The following is a 24,653-nucleotide window of genomic DNA, read 5'->3' as shown; positions in this document are numbered from 1 at the left end:
AGCACTTAGAGTAATGGTAAATGTGTAAACCTACAGAAACATTTTAAATTGAAATGTATTTGTACTGTACAACTTTCACAATAAATGTAATGTTTCATAGCATTACATTTACTTTCACAATAAATGTAATGTTTCATAATGTAATGTTTCATAGCAAACATTAAATGTAATGTTTTAAAACCCGAGTAACTGAGATAAAGGGGACTGCAGTGAACAAAACTGACTAGATAGATACAAAAAGTATGTACAGTTAAACCAAAAATTATTCCAACACCAGATATATCTTTTGATATTTTTTTACAGTGGGTGCAGGACACCGTTGTTCATTTAGGCCTATGTAAGGGAGGATAGCAAAATAAAGTAAACCCTGACATAACATTTCCAAAGATTCTTCATAGAGTGTTTTTACTCTCTTTAATTGCCAATGCAACTTTATTACACCACAGACTGAAATGAAGCATTGCTTGGTTGTCCTAAATTGGTCTTATCTAAATGTGTACTTAAATTGAACAGCTGACAGCCATTCAACCTAATCCATTACATATATTTCTATCAAAGTTATCTGCCACCATCAAGAAGAAGTTCTTGTCATATTTTATTGCCTTTTTTAACTTATTAGCGAATAAACTGCAATAATGTGTGAAATGTTGAAGGATAATATTTGGTTTGACTATGTGTAATAAATAGGAAATGCAATATAATACAATATGAACACTTTGTGTAAATGAAACTATAATAATTTTTGGTTGGTCCTCTTTTCCCAGAAATTGTGTGGTGACCCCTAAGGACTTTCTTGGGGGTCCTCAGAGCTCAGTTTGAAAACCCGTGCCTAAGAATTAGGTTTCAACTCTTTACATTGTTAAAAAGCAGTAATATGTTCAGTTTATGCGCTTTAGTCCAAGTTTAAGACAACTGAACACGAGACCCCAATGTCCCAATTTAAGCATTAAAAATGATATATAAATGACCACATTACTATTCATTTCCACTGATCTCAGAGTAAAGTAGCATCTCAGTCATGTTGACTTACCAGTCATACAATGACTCTAATGGGGTTGCTTAGGAACAGCCATTATCCATCATCGTGGCCCTGTTGATAGGCGACCAAAGGGGAGAAATGAGAATCAACACTTTATGTTTCTCAATCTAATAATTAATTTAATATTACTCCATGTGGATTCAAAGAATTTGAGTCTGCTTACTGTACAGGAGAACCAATAGGAGTGCTATTGATGTGTCAGGGGTTAACTGTCAAACATTACTGATGCACAGAATTAAACTTGTACATTCAGCAATGAGTGGTCAACATGACTCATTACTATTTGTTTATAGGGCGAAGATGACACCTTCACCTTGTTGGATCAAGCTGCAAAAATTCTGGACTTTGCAAACGTTGAGATTTTATTTATGGACCTTTACCCGGCCTCAAATCAAGTGAACATATACAGTAGACGATGTGTCTGATGGAGCTAAAGGTGAACCAAACGCTGATTTTATAGACCACTTTGGAAGACGTAAACAATGCTGGTCCAGAAGAACTTCTGGTATAATTCTTTTAACACTTCACAAACATTTGAACAAAATACAGTTTTACAATGTCGGATAAAAAACTACAATAAAAAATAAAACTGTGCTGCTGGACCCGTGTTCACATCATGCAAAGTGGTCTATAGTTAACATTTATGAATTTATGTGCTGATAAATGGTTGCCAGTCAGAAAATGTGATTGTATCCCCATTACATTTTTTCTTACAAATTAGATGACTTGCAACATTGATAATCTGATGCATAATCTTGATAAATAGGCAGATGATGTGGCATTGGTGGGATGTGTGAAGGATGAGCAATCACTAGACATCTTTTTTCATAGCTTTGGAAAAGGATCATAGATCAGTATCATAGTTGTGGGCCGATGCTGGTAAAATGCATGTTCACTTTAGTGTAAACTGAGTCCAAACACAAAGACAAAACACTGCTGCCCACATCTGAAGAGCTGGCGGAAGTGAATCATTCTTTTTTCACTTCAAAAATGCACATTCTCACCTCACCTCCCCTGCACAAACACACACATGATCATACACTGCTACACTCCCTCTTACACACACCCACACCACCAGTATATGACCATCAACCATTAGATGATATGTACTGTTTGCCTATATAAATTAGATTCATTCAATCAAACTTGGATGATTCCACCCCAACATCCCTGGCGCTTTTCGTTTTACTTGCTATGGTTTTTCTTTGTAACATTACAATACGTTAATAAAAGTTACGTTCATTGTTACGCTCACCGATCATCTTGAATATAAACCAAAAACAGACATTATAAAAAAATGTAAATTGTAAACTCATAATGAACACAATTAGTTATGGGCTACTATTATCAACTGGTAAACTATTGCCAAAGAAAAGCAAACACAAACCGTCATATATGTGGGCTACATGCTCTACGCTGTATAATGACCTGAAAGTCATAGAAACTGTCTATTAAGCAAACACAAATCAGACTTCACGCATGTAGAATTACATCTAGGCTATCAAAGAGGAGGCGTATGCTTCAGATTCCCACGCTGTGAAAACCCTTGGAAACCGCACACGGCAAACCAAGTGATCTGACGCAGATGGTGGTGTTTCTATTTTTCAGAATGCTGTATTAGTTAAATGCGTCACAAGCACACGAAACCTTGATTTAGCCTACAGATTTATTTAGCATTTGGAATATGGACCGAATGGCTTTCAAATAACAGATTATGCATTAGAAGTTTGTGACAACTTCATCTATATAATCTAGCTCTTGGCAGGAGTCATTATTTATTTATACTGAGCACTAAGATAAGTGAAGCACTATTTTTTCAAAAATCATGTTAATTTATTATGTTATTTTGTGTTTTCTTGTGTTAGTAAGATATATTTTTATACTTATTATGGCCTAAATCAAAACAAACCCAGTTTGATTGAAATGAATTGGAATGCGCAATAAAAAACAATTTTATCTCATTTTGGAACCCAACTCTTAAAGTGTTGTTTTGTATTATAGTTTTTGTTGTTATAGAGTTATTAAAGGCCAGGGGTTGAACCCAGCCCCCTGTTGATTTAAGCGTAAAGTCAGAACTGAAAACTACTTTATTACGGTTTAAGGTATCTATAATAAGTTCAATATTATTTTCTTATTTGGCATATTTCCTATATCATCTTTCAATTGGTCTTTATAAATAGCCATTAAGCTTTAATGTGGGTTTCGATCACCCCCAACATCAAGACGTGGTTCATTATGTGCAACAATATGTGTTCATTGTGTAAATTATATTGTATGTCATGTAGGTGTTCAAGTTATAAATATCAATACACTGAAATCTTTTTTCTAGGTTTCTTGTGGTGAAAACTGGTTTGTCGACACTTTGTGAGATTGTGCTGCCCTCTAGTGACAACACGGACCAGAAAAAATGCTTCTTCCCTTTTTTATTCTCTTCGTACATCTAGAATTACTTTGCAACTGCATGTTAGACTTAATAACAGTGCCGAAATGTTCTGTCTAGAAAAAATGGTAACCCACCCAAATTATGGTGAGTTCTAGAATCCGCTCAGTTGCGCCCTCGGCTGGGCACATCGAAGAATAGCGCATCATTTCAATCTGCACTGTAAAATTTATCATATTAATTTAAAAATCAATATGGTCAATATAAGTAAGGCCACAACGTCGTTACTAAACAAACTGAAAACGGAGAGAAATGGGGACAATTTAGTTGACCAACCTCAATCAAACAAACTTTAAAAAATGGGCGCAGTCAAATGTCCTTCCTACCTCACGTGTTGTTACGTCACATCGGCTGCAAGGCCTAAGTTATTTGAAATTGAAATATGTTGAGTAGTTATGAATAACTGACATACAGATATGGAAAAACGTGTCTTATGTTGTGAGCTTTCTCTAAGCTCTCGTGTTACCTGTGTGGGTTATTATAACTTTACTGAGGTAATCGCAGTATAAAAAGAGGTTGAGGTTCATATATTTATGTTGTTTTTAATAGAATAGAATATTATGTAGTAGTTCTCATGTCCATAATTCGAATGTAAAAATGAAACAATTAATTTTGCTAGACGAACCAAACATGACTGGAGGGTGCTAATACCGAGCAGCGCCCCCTGCTGGAACAAATATTCACATTCAAGCTGATACTTTAAAATACATTAATTCAGTGTACACTGTATCTGCATCCGATTTGTAATAAAGCGAACCATTTTCTGCTTAACAGGAGAATTAACTTAATGGCGAAGACACTACAAAGAAGTGTTTTAAAATTGAAATGATGCGTTTTAAATGTTAAATGTGACAAAGCTTTTTTTTAAATATCTTATATTATACAATAAAAAACAATTAAGTTATAAAATAAAAAAAACATGTCTTTATGCACTTAAAAATCAACTATCAACTAAAATCAACTAAAAACACTATCTCTCTTTTTTAAAGCAGCATATGCAATGAATAATATAAACGATTAGTTCTCATCACATGCAGTTGTCAAATTCACAATCGCATTGTGTATGTTTTCCAGATGAAGGACCTCCCCACCTTTATTGTTTCTCCAGAGTATTGTTTTCATACCCTCCAGCCCCTTGGTCTTTAGCTTTTCACTTATCTAGAGGACTAGAGGGAACCAAACAGCACAAGTTGCAGTTATATTGTCAAATTGAATGAAGATCTAAATGTAGAATAATTTGTAATTCTAACATCACTACACTTGTGTTTTCTCCATTAGACCGATCCCATCGACCCTGTGTGCCCCTTTTCAGTCCAATCCACACTGATCCACTGTATCCATCATTTACTGTTTTTATCATCCTGTTCACATTAAACACCTGGTACTGCCGCAGACTATGGTGTGAATATGATGCGCACATATTGCGTGCCTGAAAAGCGATACCTCGTGTAGCATTAAGAAAATGCAAACATGTAATTTGTTACACATAGCAATGTATGCTCTTTTTTCCTACTTTTTTCATCCGCAGTGTTCCTGTGTAGGTCAACTGGTAGCATTACAGTGCAAAGATCACAAGTTTAGTTGCCAATGAACACACACAATGATGTTTAGCTCCAATGGAGTGCATGTTGTTACGAATCGTATGAAAGTGTGTGCCAAATGAATAAATGTAAACGTAGGTATAAAAAAATGCACTTGAATAAAGTCTGTTGGGAGGATTGTGATCTAAATGCATCTGGCATAATGACAAAATAACCATAGCAGTCAAAGATGAGAATGAATCAGCACGCTGCAGACAAACGTTAAACCTGCTTTTACATGCAGTATAATAAATAACTTTATGATAGAAGCACTTTCTTTTTTTATTTTATTTTTATTGTTTTTAAATGTTACTTATATAGTAAAATATATATTTGTTTAACATGCGGTTATAATGTCAACAGAAAAGTTTATTACCATCATTAAAATGTATTAAAGTTTAATACATAAAGCTTAAAACAATTCATGTTTACTCAAACATTAATTAATTAATTTACTCAATTAATGAAAAAATGCATGGATATATGTTAATGTAATACATATAAATAAAGTAATTTATTAATACCCATCACAAGTATTTTTTAAATGCTTTCCAGGTGAAACACCTCTCCATCTTCATCCTTTCTCCAGCTCTTTGTCTTGCTATGCATCCCCATTAAGCTTTTCTCTTATCTGGAAGACAACGAACCAAACAAAAAGCTGAAAAGTCACGGCACAGCTTACAACAATAACAATGTTTTAATTCTGTAGAGTATTGGATCATTGAAAGAACAGCCATAACCCCCCCCCCCCACTCCCTTTTGGTCTGGTTTCGAGCTGACACCATCAAAGGGCAAACCCTATTGCTTCTCCGTGGGGTATTTACGATTTCTTTGCTTCAAAGCAAGCAAAAGCAGATATGACAAGACTTCGTTTGCATCTGTAGTTTGTCCAGGGGAACTCATCTACACGACTGTTCTTCGATCTTAATAAGTTTTATGAGAAGACACCAAGCACCTTCCACATGCAAAGCAAGAGCTGGAAGACAAAGACAATTTACTTTCCCTCCAAAGGTGCCATCGTCTGATTGGGTGAGTCACAGCTATAGGGCGTGACATCCTCACAACTTAAATAAGAGATCACTTGTTTCTCTTCTCGCTTCTTTCACTTTTGACCTGCCTTGACCAGAAACCAGTTCTGGGCGTCTCTTTGGAGACCAGCTTCACTGCCATCGTGGGGGGGGGGGGGGGGGGTTGAGAAGGAACAATGGACTGCGGCCTACCACAGGGCCACGAGGCCAGAACTTTACCAGCGAGACCGCACTTTGAAACCAATTGCAACCTTTCATCTCCCCAAACGCTACGGATACATTTAGACAGAGCTTGCAAGTATTCCGTCCTATTCATAGAATAGCTTTGTTAAAGATGAGTTTATTGGTGTTCAGAAGTCGTTGCCATGCTGCTCTCCCAATCTATTTTCTTACATCTCTCTCTCTCTCTCTCTCTCTATGTTTCCTCTCTCTATGTTTGTGTTTCATGTTGTGTATTGTTTGTATTTGCGATCATTATGTGTACCCTTTAGAGTAGTTTAATAAACAACCATATATGCATTTGTGATGGGTTTTCGGTGTTCAATGCTCACGATGCAAAGTCACTTAAACCGTGTTAGATACTGGAGCAAAGGTAGCATAAATCTGTTTAGTGAAGTAACGTAACTTATGGCCATGAGATAACGGAAAGTGTATTAATCATTGATGCAGTCGCTGGACAAATGAATACCAATACTGTTATACTGTACATTACTAATCAGAGACTGTAAAATATGTATATTAATAACGATTATTATACCTATTCTACATTGAGCTAAACTAATTCCTTTACTTTAACTGATGTTTAAATAACTCTTGGTGAGCTAAGCTCATCACTATTTTAACATGCAGCTAAAACCGCTACAATTCTTAGGTTTCCCTCAGTCTCCAGGCACACTTGCAAGCCAAATTTGTTAGAAAAAACTAAATATAAAGCTGGCATACCAAGGCTCCATATACTGTACATTTTTTTCATAATCGACTGCGGCACACATGCAACCTTTTTGTAGATTTGTGTCATGATTCTCGTGGTGAGACACAGACAGAGGACCCAAGCGCAGACAGCGGGTAAGGGTTTAACAGATAATTTAATAAATAATAAAACAAAGACCCACGAGGGGGTAACAGAACAAAACATGGATACAATAACATGACTAGGACTAACTACACTAAACAATACAAAGACTTAAAATAAACTCTAAACAAGAACTACAATTACACTAGACTAGACTAGACTAGACTAGACTAGACTAGACTAGACTAGACTAGACTAGACTAGACTAGACTAGACTAGACTAGACTAGACTAGACTAGACTAGACACATGGACTCACCACACAACCACAATGAACCAGCACAAGACAGAAGACACAAGGGCATTAAATAAGGGACCAAATCAAGAGGGCAACAGGTGAATCGCATGAATGAAAGCCGAGGAGACGAGAGGGAGGGAACAAAGACGAGACCGGAGAGCGTATGGAAGGCCATAAGAACAATAATTGCCTCTCTCCACATTAAACATGAGGTTCTGTCATGATCCTGCCACTGTACTAAGCGAAACATGACATGATGCAGCAGAATCATGACAGATTTGTCTAAAAAGAACGTTACATACCTTATTTAAAATAGCTGTCTTGACTAAAGGTTCATCAGAACTGCATTTTTTAACAGGGGATTGTAACACATCACAGGACAAAAGTAGTTTACCAATCTGGCTTTTAATTAACACGTCATCTAGGAAAAAACAAAATAAAAATGATCCTCAAACTAGAATATACAGAATGATTTTTTTGTCAGGTCAAAGAATATGTTTATTAGACTGTAATTAAACTACGAATAACATAATTTCTGATATGATTAAATTACCTCCGTAGCAGATAAAGGGGATCTTTTGGTCACAGGTGTATTGAATCCATTTCCCAGAGCCATTTGTTGACATGGCAACACAGTCACCAGTTCCAGAACTCAAGGATGTGTATCCTGTTGCCCAGTATCTGAAATTAAAGAGACTCCATTGATCAGACCACTGCCAAGAGTCAAAGAACAGACCGATCCAGACCGATCCAGACTGATCTCCAACCAGACTATACAGCTGCTTTTGCTCCTCTGGGCTGCGGATGGAGGCCAGATCAGTGTGATACTGTCTACAGTAACTCTGAGCATCTGTCCAGTTTTTCCCAAGTTTTTTCATGATGTACCCAGAACTTTCTGCTTGAAAAATATATTTTTTAAGCAGGTTTAAGGACTTCAACTCAATAGCAACAATGAAAAAAACCTGATTACTTACCATTATAGCACACAAAGTGGAATATTGTGAAGCATGGATAATCATACCAAAATCCATACCAAAAACGGACACATGCTCCATCACCATTAGGTTGTCCTGACTGCCATCTACTGTACTGTGTAAGAGTGTCATCACCTGAAGACCAGCGCCACCGACTTTGGTTCGCCCTCTTCAGACCAATCCACAATGACCCGCTATACCAGGAATTCACAGTTTTGATCATCCTGTTCACATCATTCATAGAGTCTACAGTAGCCAGGTCAGTATATTTCTCTCTGCAGAAACTCTGAGCTTCTGACCATGACATTTTTCTATTTACATAGAGATAATGTCGATCAAGTGGTATTGGCTCTGTGGAAGAAAATAAATGAACTTTGTGAAGACAGTGAACAGAACTCAAAGGTACTTTCGGAGCTTTTATTTAAACACAATAAAATATAATTTTCAATGAAATATAACATTTGAATAAGGTTATCTGCAGGTTAAAAGGAAAAAAAAGCTAAATATTTGGAAACAACACAAAATTGGTTTGTAAAATAAACTCACGGCCATAGCAAATAAAAGGACGCTGAAGATCACAACTGTATTGAGCACATTTTCCAGAGTCAGTTGTTGACATGACAGCACAGTCACCAGATGCAGATGCTTGTCCTGCTGCCCAGTTTCTAAAGAAGAGACTCCATTGATCAGACCACTGCCAAGAATCAGAGAACAGACCGATCCAGACACGTGAGCTAAATCCAGTTAGATTATACAGCTGTTGTTGCTCCTCAGGGCTGCTGATGGTGGCCAGATCAGTGTGATGCTGTCTGCAGTAACTCTGAGCATCTCTCCAGTTTTTTTGAGTCTGTATCAGGATGTTTCTTGTACTTTCTATTGAGACAAGCAAAACAAAAGTGCAGTCTCAGCACTTCTTTTCAGTTACACTGAATATTAAACTACTGGAATAAAATAGAAAAACGATTACTTACCATTGTAGCACACAAAAACATAATTCGTGCTGCATGGAAGATCGTTCCAAACTCCACTCCTAAGTTCCCCACATACTCCATCACCAGAAGGTTCTCCTGTACTCCAGCCTTTGTACTGTGTGTAGGTGTCATCACCATTAGACCAACCCCAGCGACTCTGTGTCCCTCTCTTCAGACCAATCCACACTGATCCACTGTATCCATCGTTCACTGTATTTATCATCCTGTTCACATCATTCATAGAGTCTACAGTGGCCAGATCAGTAAACCTCGCTCTGCAGAAACTCTGAGCTTCTGACCAAGACATCGTGGTGTTTATGTAATGATACGGTCGATAAAGAGGTTTGGGCCCTGAAGCAGAGAGAAAATTCACTTAATTGTAAAGACATAATGAAGGTGAACAGAAAGCATTATTTGCAGTATTCTGAAGAAAGTGTATTCCTTGTGTTTAGATGAACACAATTAAAATCTTCTAAATTTGAAAGTACATGTACAAGGATAAATTCACAGAAAAATTGAGTTATAAAAAAGGAAAACATTAGGGAACAATGTAGTTCTGATTTTTGTTTTATTCAGTTCGTAAAAGAAACTCACGTCCATGGCAGATAAAAGGACACTGTAGATCACAGCTATCATGAGCCCATTTCCCAGAGTCATTTGTTGTCATGGCAACACAGTCACCAGATGCTGAACTGTTGGACGGTTGTCCTGTTGTCCAGTATCTGAAATTGAGACTCCAATGGTCAGACCACTGCCAGGAGTGTAGAAACAGACCGATCCAGACTGAAGATTCATCACTGATCAGACGCTGATGCTCTGGACTGCTGACACTCGCCAAGTCAGTGTGATGTTGTCTGCAGTAACTCTGAGCATCTCTCCAAGTCAGAGTCATATTAATAGAAATAAAACCAGCGGTGCCTGTTCACAAACATAAGGGTGAACACTAAACCTTTGAACTAAACATAAAAAAACTCAACAGATTTGAGGACTCACCGTTGTAACACACAAAGGGCAGTAAAGTCGAGCATGTTTCATCAAACCAACTTCCATTAGAACTCCCAACACACTCTCCATCAGAGTTTGGCTCCCCTGGTTTCCAGTTAATATATTGAGAGAGTGTGTTGTTCTCCATCGACCAGACCCATCGACTCTGTGTCGCCCTCTTCAGTCCAATCCACACTGATCCACTGTATCCATCATTCACTGTATTTATCATCCTGTTCACATCATTCATAGAGTCTACAGTAGCCAGGTCAGTAAACCTCGCTCTGCAGTAACTCTGAGCTTCTGACCATGACATTGTTTTATTTATATAGTGATAATGTCGATAAAGAGGTTTAGGCCCTGTGCAGAACACAAATTAAGTTCATTGTAAAGACAATTTACAGTATTAAGTGTTATTACAGTAATACATTTTTACTCATAAATATTCTTTAACACTGGAAGATAAAATGAAAAGAATAAAGCTATTTTCTAACAAAATATTAAAATGATTTCCCAGCAGTTTGGACAACATTTTTTATTTAGAACTACAATTTTTAATTAGTTTGTTAAGGAAACTCACATCCATGGCAGAAAGATGAAAGTTTCAGATTACAGCTGTCATGAATCCATTTCCCAGAGTCGACTGTTGAGATGCCAACACAGTCCCCAAATCCTAAAGTCTCAGATGTGTTCCCAGCTCCCCAGTTTCTAAAGAAGAGACTCCATTGGTCAGACCACTGCCAAGAGTCCAGAGACAGACCGATCCAGACTTGTGAGCCTTTTCCTACAACACTATACAGCTGTTGTTGCTCCTCTGGGCTGCTGACGGTGGCCAGATCAGTGTGATACTGTCTGCAGTAAATCTGAGCATCTCTCCAGTTTTTCCAACTCGATATCATGATGTTTCCCACACTTTCTGTTGTGAAACGCAGAATAAGAATCAGAATTCAATTCTTTTTTTAATTTAAACTGAATATATTAACAGATAAAAAACGGACTACTCGCCATTATAGCACACAAAGTACAATGGAGATGAGCATTGATAATTATACCAAAATCCATTGACGAAACAGGCACATGAATGATTGAACTGTTGTCCTGAGGCCCACCCACTAAACTGTGTAAGAGTGTCATCTCCCATAGACCAACCCCATCGACTCTGTGACGCCCTCTTCAAACCAATCCACACTGATCCACTGTATCCATCATTCACTGTATTCATCATCCTGTTCACATCATTCATAGAGTCTACAGTAGCCAGATCAGTAAACCTCGCTCTGCAGTAACTCTGAGCTGCTGACCATGACATTCTAGTATTTATGTAGTGATACGGTCGATAAAGAGGTTTGGGTCCTGTGGTAGAAAAGAAAATGAACTTCATTGTGAAGACAATTAAAAACTCATTATTTGCAGTATTCAATATTCATTTCTAATGTTGATATATAATGCAATACAAATCCTCTTCAATTAAATATCAAATTCAAATAAGACTAATTTCCATGTAAAGTTAAAAGATACAAATAGAAACATCTACATAAGGAAACCAAAGGAATTCTAACTGTTTCAAAGTGATTGTTCACTTTCAATATATATTTTCATGATAATTAACTCACCCCTGTGGTCATCCAAGATGTTTATGTATTTTTTCTTCAGTCGAAAAAGAAATTAAGGATTTTGAAGAAAACATTCCAGGATTATTCTCCGTATAATGGACTTCAATGGACTCCAAATGGCTGAAGGTCAAAATTACAGTTTCAGTGCAGCTTCAAAGGGCTTTAAACGATACCAGAAGATGAATAAGGGTCTTATCTAGCGAAACGATTTGTAATTTCCTAAAAAAAATGTATATCCTATTTAAACACCTTGCAAAGCCTTGCTCTGTTCTGCAATGCGCGATCATCACTTAATATGTAATTACGTTGAAAAGGTCACACTTGACGTTGGCGGAAGTCCTGAGTCAGCGTATACAAGTTGAACGTGCAAATACTAAGTCAAAGGACGTTTACAAAAAAAGGGAGTTAAAAGGTAAAACAACAATGTCAGACGATTTTGAACATTGAGGATAAAATGAGATGGATTTTTTCGCCCTGCACTACCAAAGTCAAGCGTGACCTTTTCATCGTAATTACGTATTACGTGAAGTCGTGAACAGAGCAAGGAGAACATTGGTGTTTATAAAGCATATACATTTTTATTTTATAAATGACCGATCGTTCCGCTAGATAAGACCCTTATTCTTCGTCAGGTATCTTTTAAAGCCCTTTGAAGCTGCACTGACACTGTAATTTTGACCTTCAACTGTTTGGATTCCCCCGAAGTCCACTATATGGAGAATCATCCTGGAATGTTTTCATCAAAAACCTTAATTTATTTTCGACTAAATAAAAAATAACATGTATACGTCTTTGATGACAGAAGGGGTGAGTAAATTATCATGAAAATGTATGTTGAAAGTGAACAATTCCTTTAAGTTAGTTTGTTAAAGAAACTCACTTCCATAGCAGAGAAAAGGATGCTGAAGATCACAGCTGTGCTGAATCCATTTCCCAGAGTCAGTTGTGGACATGACACCACAGTCACCAGATCCTGAAGTTTGGGATGTGACTCCTGTTGCCCAGTGTCTAAAGAAGAGACTCCACTGGTCAGACCACTGCCAAGAGTCCAGAGACAGACCGATCCAGACCCATCGCCCGCTTCCTACAACTGCACTTTGCTGGTTCTTCTCCTCAGGGTTGCGGATGACGGCCAGATCAGTGTGATACTGTCTGCAGTAACTCTGAGCATCTGTCCAGTTTTTAGAACTGCTTACCATGATGTACCCAGTACTTTCTATTGACAGATGGAAAAAATCAGCTCTTCTTTTCCGAAATGGCACATTCTTCAATTTAAAATAATACAAAACTCACCATTGTAACACACAAAAGGAAGAGCTGAGTTACACGGCATATCGTGCCAAGCCCCATAAGTGCTATACACACAAAATTCAGTTGATGGTTGATCTGGCTGTGTTGGGTCCCAGTTACTGTACTGGGAGATTGTGTTTTCTCCATTAGACCAACCCCAATGACGCTGTGTGCCCCTCTTCAGTCCAATCCACACTGATCCACTGTATCCATCATTCACTGTATTCATTGTCCTGTTCACATCATTCATAGAGTCTACAGTAGCCAGATCAGTAAACCTCTCTCTGCAGAAACTCTGAGCTGCTGACCATGACATTCTAGTGTTTATATAGTGATAATGTCTATAAAGAGGTTTGGGTCCTGTGGAAGAAGATAAATTAATTTTGTAAAGACATCTAATGCGAGTAAACAGAACTCAAAGGTACTTTCAGAGATGTAATTTAAACACAATAAATGTCCTTTTCACTGAAATATAACATTTGAAAAACGTTATTTGCAGGTTAAAATGAGAAAAAGCTAAATATTTGGAAATGACACCTATTTGGTTTGTAATATAAACTCACGGCCATAGCAAATAAAAGGACGCTGAAGATCACAACTGTATTGAGCCCATTTTCCTGAGTCAGTTGTTGACATGACAGCACAGTCACCGGATGCAGATGCTTGTCCTGCTGCCCAGTTTCTGAAGAAGAGACTCCATTGGTCAGACCACTGCCAAGAATCAGAGAACAGACCGATCCAGACCCATGGCCCATTTCCAGTAAGATTATACAGCCGTTGTTGCTCCTCAGGGCTGCTGATGGTGGCCAGATCAGTGTGATGCTGTCTGCAGTAACTCTGAGCATCTCTCCAGTTTTTATACTCCTGTAGATAGACGTATCCAGTATTTTCTATTGGGAAGATGCAAAAGAAAGAACCAGGTCTTATTTTCAGCTGAACTGAATACAATTTTTATACAGTTAGTAAACTGACTACTCACCATCATAGCACGCAAAGAACAATGCCATTAAGCATGAATGAACCTTCCACATTCCATAGGCAAAAAAGGCACACGGTTGATCAAACTGTTGTCCTGGTTCCCATTTACTGTATTGTGTAACAGTATCATCTCCCTTAGACCAACCCCATCGACCCTGTGTCCCTCTTTTCAGTCCAATCCACACTGATCCACTGTATCCATCATTCACTGTATTTATCATCCTGTTCACATCATTCATAGAGTCTACAGTGGCCAGATCAGTGAACCTCGCTCTGCAGAAACTCTGAGCTTCTGACCAAGACATTGTGGTGTTTATGTAATGATACGGTCGATAAAGAGGTTTGGGCCCTGAGGCAGAGAGAAAATTAACTTAATTGTAAAGACATAATGAAGGTGAACAGAAAGCATTATTTGCAGTATTCTGAAGAAAGTGTATTCCTTGTGTTTAGATGAACACAATTAATATCTTCTAAATTTGAAAGTACATGTACAAGGATAAATTCACAGAAAAATTGAGTTATAAAAAAGGAAAACATTAGGGAACAATGTAGTTCTGATTTTTGTTTTATTCAGGTCGTAAAAGAAACTCACGTCCATGGCAGATAAAAGGACACTGTAGATCACAGCTATCATGAGCCCATTTCCCAGAGTCATTTGTTGTCATGGCAACACAGTCACCAGATGCTGAACTGTTGGACGGTTGTCCTGTTGTCCAGTATCTGAAATTGAGACTCCAATGGTCAGACCACTGCCAGGAGTGTAGAAACAGACCGATCCAGACTGAAGATTCATCACTGATCAGACGCTGATGCTCTGGACTGCTGACACTCGCCAAGTCAGTGTGATGTTGTCTGCAAAAACTCTGAGCATCTCTCCAAGTCAGAGTCATATTAATAGAAATAAAACCAGCGGTGCCTGTTCACAAACATAAGGGTGAACACTAAACCTTTGAACTAAACATAAAAAACTCAACAGATTTGAGGACTCACCGTTGTAACACACAAAGGGCAGTAAAGTCGAGCATGTTTCATCAAACCAACTTCCATTAGAACTCCCAACACACTCTCCATCAGAGTTTGGCTCCCCTGGTTTCCAGTTAATATATTGAGAGAGTGTGTTGTTCTCCATCGACCAGACCCATCGACTCTGTGTCGCCCTCTTCAGTCCAATCCACACTGATCCACTGTATCCATCATTCACTGTATTTATCATCCTGTTCACATCATTCATAGAGTCTACAGTAGCCAGATCAGTAAACCTCGCTCTGCAGTAACTCTGAGCTTCTGACCATGACATTGTTTTATTTATATAGTGATAATGTCGATAAAGAGGTTTAGGCCCTGTGCAGAACACAAATTAAGTTCATTGTAAAGACAATTTACAGTAATAAGTGTTATTACAGTAATACATTTTTACTCATAAATATTCTTTAACACTGGAAGATAAAATGAAAAGAATAAAGCTATTTTCCAACAAAATATTAAAATGAATTCCCAGCAGTTTGGACAACATTTTTTATTTAGAACTACAATTTTTAATTAGTTTGTTAAGGAAACTCACATCCATGGCAGAAAGATGAAAGTTTCAGATTACAGCTGTCATGAATCCATTTCCCAGAGTCGACTGTTGAGATGCCAACACAGTCCCCAAATCCTAAAGTCTCAGATGTGTTCCCAGCTCCCCAGTTTCTAAAGAAGAGACTCCATTGGTCAGACCACTGCCAAGAGTCCAGAGACAGACCGATCCAGACTTGTGAGCCTTTTCCTACAACACTATACAGCTGTTGTTGCTCCTCTGGGCTGCTGACGGTGGCCAGATCGGTGTGATACTGTCTGCAGTAAATCTGAGCATCTCTCCAGTTTTTCCAACTCGATATCATGATGTTTCCCACACTTTCTATTGTGAAACGCAGAATAAGAATAAGAATCAGAATTCAATTCTTTTTTTAATTTAAACTGAATATATTAACAGATAAAAAACGGACTACTCGCCATTATAGCACACAAAGTACAATGGAGATGAGCATTGATAATTATACCAAAATCCATTGACGAAACAGGCACATGAATGATTGAACTGTTGTCCTGAGGCCCACCCACTAAACTGTGTAAGAGTGTCATCTCCCATAGACCAACCCCATCGACTCTGTGACGCCCTCTTCAAACCAATCCACACTGATCCACTGTATCCATCATTCACTGTATTCATCATCCTGGTCACATCGTTCATGGAGTCTACAGTAGCCAGATCAGTAAACCTCTCTCTGCAGAAACTCTGAGCTGCTGACCATGTCATTCTAGTATTTATGTAGTGATACGGTCGATAAAGAGGTTTGGGTCCTGTGGTAGAAAAGAAAATGAACTTCATTGTGAAGACAATTAAAAACTCATTATTTGCAGTATTCAATATTCATTTCTAATGTTGATATATAATGCAATACAAATCCTCTTCAATTAAATATCAAATTCAGATAAGACTAATTTCCATGTAAAGTTAAAAGATACAAATAGAAGCATCCACATAAGGAAACCGAAGGAATTCTAACTGTTTTAAAGTAATTGTTCACTTTCAATATATATTTTCATGATAATTTACTCACCCCTGTGGTCATCCAAGATGTTTATGTATTTTATCTACAGTCGAAAATAAATTAAGGATTTTGATTAAAACATTCCAGGATGATTCTCCGTATAGTGGACTTCAATGTAATTTTGACCTTCAACCGTTTGGAGTCCAGTTTCAGTGCAGCTTCAAAGGGCTTTAAACGATACCAGACGATGAATAAAGGTCTTATCTAGCGAAACGATCGGTCAATTTTTTTTAAAATGTATATGCTTTATAAACACAAATGCTCGCCTTGCTCTTTTCTGCAATGCACGCTCACCACTTCACGTAATATGTAGTTACTTTGAAAAGGGCACGCTTGATGTAGGCGGAAGGACTGAGTCCGTTAACAAGTTGAACGTGCAAATACTAAGTCAAAGGCTGTTGCCAAAAAAGGGAGATAAAAGGTAAAACAACATGTTTATAAAGCATATACATTTTAATTTTATTTAAAAAAAATGACTGATTGTTTCGCTAGATAAGACCCTTATTCATCTTCTGGTATCTTTTAAAGCCCTTTGAAGCTGCACTGACACTGTTATTTTCACCTTCAACCGTTTGGATTCCATTATTTTCACCTTCAACCGTTTGGATTCCATTAAAGTCCACTATATGGAGAATCATCCTGGAATGTTTTCATCAAAAACCTTAATTTATTTTCGACTAAAGAAAAAACAACATGTATACGTCTTTGATGATCATGAAAATGTATGTTGAAAGTGAACAATTCCTTTAAGTTAGTTTGTAAAAGAAACTCACGTCCATAGCAGAGAAAAGGATGCTGAAGATCACAGTTGTGCTGAATCCATTTCCCAGAGTCAGTTGTGGACATGACAGCACAGTCACCAGATCCTGAAGTTTGGGATGTGACTCCTGTTGCCCAGTGTCTAAAGAAGAGACTCCACTGGTCAGACCACTGCCAAGAGTCCAGAGACAGACCGATCCAGACCCTTTGCCCGCTTCCTACAACTGCACTTTGCTGGTTCTTCTCCTCAGGGTTGCGGACGGTGGCCAGATCAGTGTGATACTGTCTGCAGTAACTCTGAGCATCTCTCCAGTTTTTAGAACTGCTTACCATGATGTACCCAGTACTTTCTATTGACAGATGGAAAAAATCAGCTCTTCTTTTCCGAAATGGCACATTCTTCAATTTAAAAGAATACAAAACTCACCATGGTAACACACAAAAGGAAGATCAGAGTTACACGGCATATCGTGCCAAGCCCCATAAGTGCTATACACACAAAATTCAGTTGATGGTTGATCTGGCTGTGTTGGGTCCCAGTTACTGTACTGGGAGATTGTGTTTTCTCCATTAGACCAACCCCAATGACGCTGTGTGCCCCTCTTCAGTCCAATCCACACTGATCCACTGTATCCATCGTTTACTGTATTCATCGTCCTGTTCACATCATTCATAGAGTCTACAGTAGCCAGATCAGTAAACCTCTCCCTGCAGAAACTCTGAGCTGCTGACCATGACATTCTAGTGTTTATATATTGATATTGTCGATAAAGAGGTTTGGGTCCTGTGGTATAAAAGAAAATGAACTTTGTAAAGACATCTTATGAGAGTGAAAAGAACTCCAAGGTACTTTCAGAGATATAAATTTAAGACAATAAATATCCTTTTCACTGAAATATAACATTTGAATAAGGTTATTTGCAGGTTAAAATGAGAAAAAGCTAAATATTTGGAAACAACACAAATTTGGTTTGTAAAATAAACTCACGGCCATAGCAAATAAAAGGACGCTGAAGATCACAACTGTATTGAGCCCATTTTCCAGAGTCAGTTGTTGACATGACAGCACAGTCACCAGATGCAGATGCTTGTCCTGCTGCCCAGTTTCTGAAGAAGAGACTCCATTGGTCAGACCACTGCCAAGAATCAGAGAACAGACCAATCCAGACCCATGGCCCATTTCCAGTAAGATTATACAGCTGTTGTTGCTGCTCAGTGCTGCTGATGGTGGCCAGATCAGTGTGATACTGTCTGCAGTAACTCTGAGCATCTGTCCAGTTTTTCCGACTCGATATCATGATGTTTCCCACACTTTCTATTGTGAAACGCAGAATAAGAATCAGAATTCAATTCTTTTTTTAATTTAAACTGAATATATTAACAGATAAAAAACTAACTACTCACCATTATAGCACGCAAAGTACAATGTCCTTAAGCATGAATGAACCTTCCACATTCCATAGGCAAAAAAGGCACATGGTTGATCAAACTGTTGTCCTGGTTCCCATTTACTGTATTGTGTAACAGTATCATCTCCCTTAGACCAACCCCATCGACCCTGTGTCCCTCTTTTCAGTCCAATCCACACTGATCCACTGTATCCATCATTCACTGTTTTTATCATCCTGTTCACATCATTCATAGAGTCTACAGTGGCCAGATCAGTGAACCTCGCTCTGCAGAAACTCTGAGCTTCTGACCAAGACATTGTGGTATTTATGTAATGATACGGTCGATAAAGAGGTTTGGGCCCTGAGGCAGAGAGAAAATTAACTTAATTGTAAAGACATAATGAAGGTGAACAGAAAGCATTATTTGCAGTATTCTGAAGAAAGTGTATTCCTTGTGTTTAGATGAACACAATTAATATCTTCTAAATTTGAAAGTACATGTACAAGGATAAATTCACAGAAAAATTGAGTTATAAAAAAGGAAAACATTAGGGAACAATGTAGTTCTGATTTTTGTTTTATTCAGGTCGTAAAAGAAACTCACGTCCATGGCAGATAAAAGGACACTGTAGATCACAGCTATCATGAGCCCATTTCCCAGAGTCATTTGTTGTCATGGCAACACAGTCACCAGATGCTGAACTGTTGGACGGTTGTCCTGTTGTCCAGTATCTGAAATTGAGACTCCAATGGTCAGACCACTGCCAGGAGTGTAGAAACAGACCGATCCAGACTGAAGATTCATCACTGATCAGACGCTGATGCTCTGGACTGCTGACACTCGCCAAGTCAGTGTGATGTTGTCTGCAAAAACTCTGAGCATCTCTCCAAGTCAGAGTCATATTAATAGAAATAAAACCAGCGGTGCCTGTTCACAAACATAAGGGTGAACACTAAACCTTTGAACTAAACATAAAAAACTCAACAGATTTGAGGACTCACCGTTGTAACACACAAAGGGCAGTAAAGTCGAGCATGTTTCATCAAACCAACTTCCATTAGAACTCCCAACACACTCTCCATCAGAGTTTGGCTCCCCTGGTTTCCAGTTAATATATTGAGAGAGTGTGTTGTTCTCCATCGACCAGACCCATCGACTCTGTGTCGCCCTCTTCAGTCCAATCCACACTGATCCACTGTATCCATCATTCACTGTATTTATCATCCTGTTCACATCATTCATAGAGTCTACAGTAGCCAGATCAGTAAACCTCGCTCTGCAGTAACTCTGAGCTTCTGACCATGACATTGTTTTATTTATATAGTGATAATGTCGATAAAGAGGTTTAGGCCCTGTGCAGAACACAAATTAAGTTCATTGTAAAGACAATTTACAGTATTAAGTGTTATTACAGTAATACATTTTTACTCATAAATATTCTTTAACACTGGAAGATAAAATGAAAAGAATAAAGCTATTTTCTAACAAAATATTAAAACGATTTCCCAGCAGTTAGGACAACATTTTTTATTTAGAACTACAATTTTTAATTAGTTTGTTAAGGAAACTCACATCCATGGCAGAAAGATGAAAGTTTCAGATTACAGCTGTCATGAATCCATTTCCCAGAGTCGACTGTTGAGATGCCAACACAGTCCCCAAATCCTAAAGTCTCAGATGTGTTCCCAGCTCCCCAGTTTCTAAAGAAGAGACTCCATTGGTCAGACCACTGCCAAGAGTCCAGAGACAGACCGATCCAGACTTGTGAGCCTTTTCCTACAACACTATACAGCTGTTGTTGCTCCTCTGGGCTGCTTACGGTGGCCAGATCGGTGTGATACTGTCTGCAGTAAATCTGAGCATCTCTCCAGTTTTTCCAACTCGATATCATGATGTTTCCCACACTTTCTATTGTGAAACGCAGAATAAGAATCAGAATTCAATTCTTTTTTTAATTTAAACTGAATATATTAACAGATAAAAAACGGACTACTCGCCATTATAGCACACAAAGTACAATGGAGATGAGCATTGATAATTATACCAAAATCCATTGACGAAACAGGCACATGAATGATTGAACTGTTGTCCTGAGGCCCACCCACTAAACTGTGTAAGAGTGTCATCTCCCATAGACCAACCCCATCGACTCTGTGACGCCCTCTTCAAACCAATCCACACTGATCCACTGTATCCATCATTCACTGTATTCATCATCCTGTTCACATCATTCATAGAGTCTACAGTAGCCAGATCAGTAAACCTCGCTCTGCAGTAACTCTGAGCTGCTGACCATGACATTCTAGTATTTATGTAGTGATACGGTCGATAAAGAGGTTTGGGTCCTGTGGTAGAAAAGAAAATGAACTTCATTGTGAAGACAATTAAAAACTCATTATTTGCAGTATTCAATATTCATTTCTAATGTTGATATATAATGCAATACAAATCCTCTTCAATTAAATATCACATTCAAATAAGACTAATTTCCATGTAAAGTTAAAAGATACAAATAGAAACATCTACATAAGGATACCAAAGGAATTCTAACTGTTTTAAAGTAATTGTTCACTTTCAATATATATTTTCATGATAATTTACTCACCCCTGTGGTCATCCAAGATGTTTATGTATTTTTTCTTCAGTCGAAAAAGAAATTAAGGATTTTGAAGAAAACATTCCAGGATTATTCTCCGTATAGTGGACTTCAATGGACTCCAAATGGCTGAAGGTCAAAATTACAGTTTCAGTGCAGCTTCAAAAGGGCTTTAAACGATACCAGAAGATGAATAAGGGTCTTATCTAGCGAAACGATTTGTAATTTCCTAAAAAAAATGTATATCCTATATAAACACCTTGCAAAGCCTTGCTCTGTTCTGCAATGCGCGATCATCACTTAATATGTAATTATGTTGAAAAGGTCACACTTGACGTTGGCGGAAGTACCGAGTCAGTGTTTACAAGTTGAACGTGCAAATACTGAGTCAAAGGACGTTTACAAAAAAAGGGAGTTAAAAGGTAAAACAACAATGTCAGACGATTTTGAACATTGAGGATAAAATGAGATGGATTTTTTCGCCCTGCACTACCAAAGTCAAGCGTGACCTTTTCATCGTAATTACGTATTACGTGAAGTCGTGAACAGAGCAAGGAGAACATTGGTGTTTATAAAGCATATACATTTTTATTTTATAAATGACCGATCGTTCCGCTAGATAAGACCCTTATTCTTCGTCAGGTATCTTTTAAAGCCCTTTGAAGCTGCACTGACACTGTAATTTTGACCTTCAACTGTTTGGATTCCCCCGAAGTCCACTATATGGAGAATAATCCTGGAATGTTTTCATCAAAAACCTTAATTTATTTTCGACTAAATAAAAAATAACATGTATACGTCTTTGATGACAGAAGGGGTGAGTAAATTATCATGAAAATGTATGTTGAAAGTGAACAATTCCTTTAAGTTAGTTTGTAAAAGAAACTCACGTCCATAGCAGAGAAAAGGATGCTGAACATCACAGCTGTGCTGAATCCATTTCCCAGAGTCAGTTGTGGACATGACAGCACAGTCACCAGATCCTGAAGTTTGGGATGTGAATCCTGTTGCCCAGTGTCTAAAGAAGAGACTCCACTGGTCAGACCACTGCCAAGAGTCCAGAGACAGACCGATCCAGACCCATCGCCCGCTTCCTACAACTGCACTTTGCTGGTTCTTCTCCTCAGCGCTGCGGACGGTGGCCAGATCAGTGTGATACTGTCTGCAGTAACTCTGAGCATCTGTCCAGTTTTTAGAACTGCTTACCATGATGTACCCAGTACTTTCTATTGACAGATGGAAAAAATCAGCTCTTCTTTTCCGAAATGGCACATTCTTCAATTTAAAAGAATACAAAGCTCACCATTGTAACACACAAAAGGAAGAGCTGAGTTACACGGCATATCGTGCCAAGCCCCATAAGTGCTAAACACACAAAATTCACTTAATGGTTGATTTGGCTGTGTTGGGTCCCAGTTACTGTACTGGGAGATTGTGTTTTCTCCATTGGACCAACCCCAATGACGCTGTGTGCCCCTTTTCAGGCCAATCCACACTGATCCACTGTATCCATCATTCACTGTATTCATTGTCCTGTTCACATCATTCATAGAGTCTACAGTAGCCAGATCAGTAAACCTCTCTCTGCAGAAACTCTGAGCTGCTGACCATGACATTCTACTGTTTATATAGTGATAATGTCTATAAAGAGGTTTGGGTCCTGTGGAAGAAAAGAAATGAATTTTGTAAAGACATCTAATGAGAGTAAACAGAACTCAAAGGTAATTTCAGAGATATAATTTAAACACAATAAATATCCATTTTCAATGAAATATAACATTTGAATAAGGTTATTTGCAGGTTAAAATGAGAAAAAGCTAAATATTTGGAAACGACACAAATTCGGTTTGTAAAATAAACTCACGTCCATAGCAAATAAAAGGACGCTGAAGATTACAGCTGTGCTGAATCCATTTCCCAGAGTCAGTTGTTGACATGACAGCACAGTCACCAGATGCAGATGCTTGTCCTGCTGCCCAGTTTCTAAAGAAGAGACTCCATTGATCAGACCACTGCCAAGAATCAGAGAACAGACCGATCCAGACACGTGAACTATATCCAGTAAGATTATACAGCTGTTGTTGCTGCTCAGTGCTGCTGATGGTGGCCAGATCAGTGTGATACTGTCTGCAGTAACTCTGAGCATCTCTCCATTTTTTTTGAGTCTGTATCAGGATGTTTCCTGTACTTTCTATTGAGACAAGCAAAACAAAAGGGCGTCTAAGCACTTATTTTCAGTTACACGTAAAATTAAATTACTGGAATAAAATAGAAAAACGATTACTTACCATTGTAGCACACAAAACCATAATTCGTGCTGCATGCAAGATCGTTCCAAGCTCCACTCCTAAGTTCACAACATTCTCCATCACCAGAAGGTTCTCCTGTACTCCAGCCGTTGTACTGTGTGTAGGTGTCATCACCATTAGACCAACCCCATCGACTCTGTGTCCCTCTTTTCAGACCAATCCACACTGATCCATTGTATCCATCGTTCACTGTATTTATCATCCTGTTCACATCATTCATAGAGTCTACAGTGGCCAGATCAGTAAACCTCGCTCTGCAGAAACTCTGAGCTTCTGACCAAGACATTGTGGTGTTTATGTAATGATACGGTCGATAAAGAGGTTTGGGCCCTGAGGCAGAGAGAAAATTAACTACATTGTAAAGACAATTATAAAACAATTCCATTTCATGATTCTGATTGGTCAACAGCCGTGTTTTATTTACGATAAAGCACAGCTATGACCTCTGCACCTAACAATTCTGTGGTTGCATCCGAAAGCTATAAAATTCTGCATTCAGAGGCTACATCGCAAAGCAAGAAGGCTTTAAGGCACATCTAATCCAATGTTTACTTTACTTCCTGTCTCCTGAAATAACTTCATCTGATCGGTTTTCGAGCTCGATCCTGCTCAACCAATCACTTTCCTTGCGTATGCAAGGATATATATATGCTGCATTTCCCACAATGCTACACATGTGCATACATGATGAAGGTGATTGGTCAAGCAGTATAAGCATATTCTGGTAAATTATGTTTTGAAGCATTGTAGCTGGTCATGTGCTGGTCTTTATCTGGTCATGAGCTGGTCATGAGCTAGAA

The 24,653-nt window shown here is 38.2% G+C and overlaps 2 protein-coding genes across 3 annotated transcripts; both read right to left on the bottom strand.

The window, feature by feature from the left end:
- Positions 1-5,363: 5,363 nt before the first annotated feature.
- On the bottom strand, positions 5,364-16,487 carry LOC306892201 (lymphocyte antigen 75-like). Of its 2 annotated transcripts, none has more exons than XM_079453104.1 (18): positions 16,199-16,487; positions 15,768-16,103; positions 15,197-15,547; positions 14,799-15,122; positions 14,208-14,555; positions 13,792-14,118; positions 13,232-13,588; positions 12,819-13,154; positions 11,331-11,678; positions 10,906-11,241; positions 10,335-10,685; positions 9,936-10,259; positions 9,342-9,692; positions 8,917-9,243; positions 8,371-8,721; positions 7,950-8,291; positions 7,699-7,817; positions 5,364-5,690 (listed from the first exon to the last, which is right to left on the bottom strand). In XM_079453104.1, the coding sequence occupies exons 1-18, from the start codon at positions 16,434-16,436 to the stop codon at positions 5,661-5,663; spliced, it is 5,496 nt and encodes a 1,831-aa protein (XP_079309230.1). In that variant the 5' UTR covers positions 16,437-16,487; the 3' UTR covers positions 5,364-5,660. The 2 variants fall into 2 exon arrangements, with proteins under 2 accessions (XP_079309230.1, XP_079309229.1); XM_079453103.1 differs by having other exon boundaries at positions 5,553-5,690; positions 7,950-8,294.
- A 3,038-nt stretch (positions 16,488-19,525) lies between these two features.
- On the bottom strand, positions 19,526-22,970 carry LOC306892515 (macrophage mannose receptor 1-like; the record flags this gene model as incomplete). Its single annotated transcript, XM_079453643.1, has 6 exons — positions 22,848-22,970; positions 22,435-22,770; positions 20,946-21,293; positions 20,521-20,856; positions 19,950-20,300; positions 19,526-19,875 (listed from the first exon to the last, which is right to left on the bottom strand). The coding sequence occupies exons 1-6, from the start codon at positions 22,885-22,887 to the stop codon at positions 19,526-19,528; spliced, it is 1,761 nt and encodes a 586-aa protein (XP_079309769.1). The 5' UTR covers positions 22,888-22,970.
- Positions 22,971-24,653: the final 1,683 nt, after the last annotated feature.

The sequence above is a fragment of the Barbatula barbatula genome, assembly GCF_947034865.1.
Source record: "Barbatula barbatula genome assembly, chromosome: 3".
Classification (NCBI taxonomy): domain Eukaryota; kingdom Metazoa; phylum Chordata; class Actinopteri; order Cypriniformes; family Nemacheilidae; genus Barbatula; species Barbatula barbatula.
The sequence above is the reverse complement of the archived record's forward strand: the minus strand, read 5'-3'. Positions and strand labels throughout refer to the sequence as shown.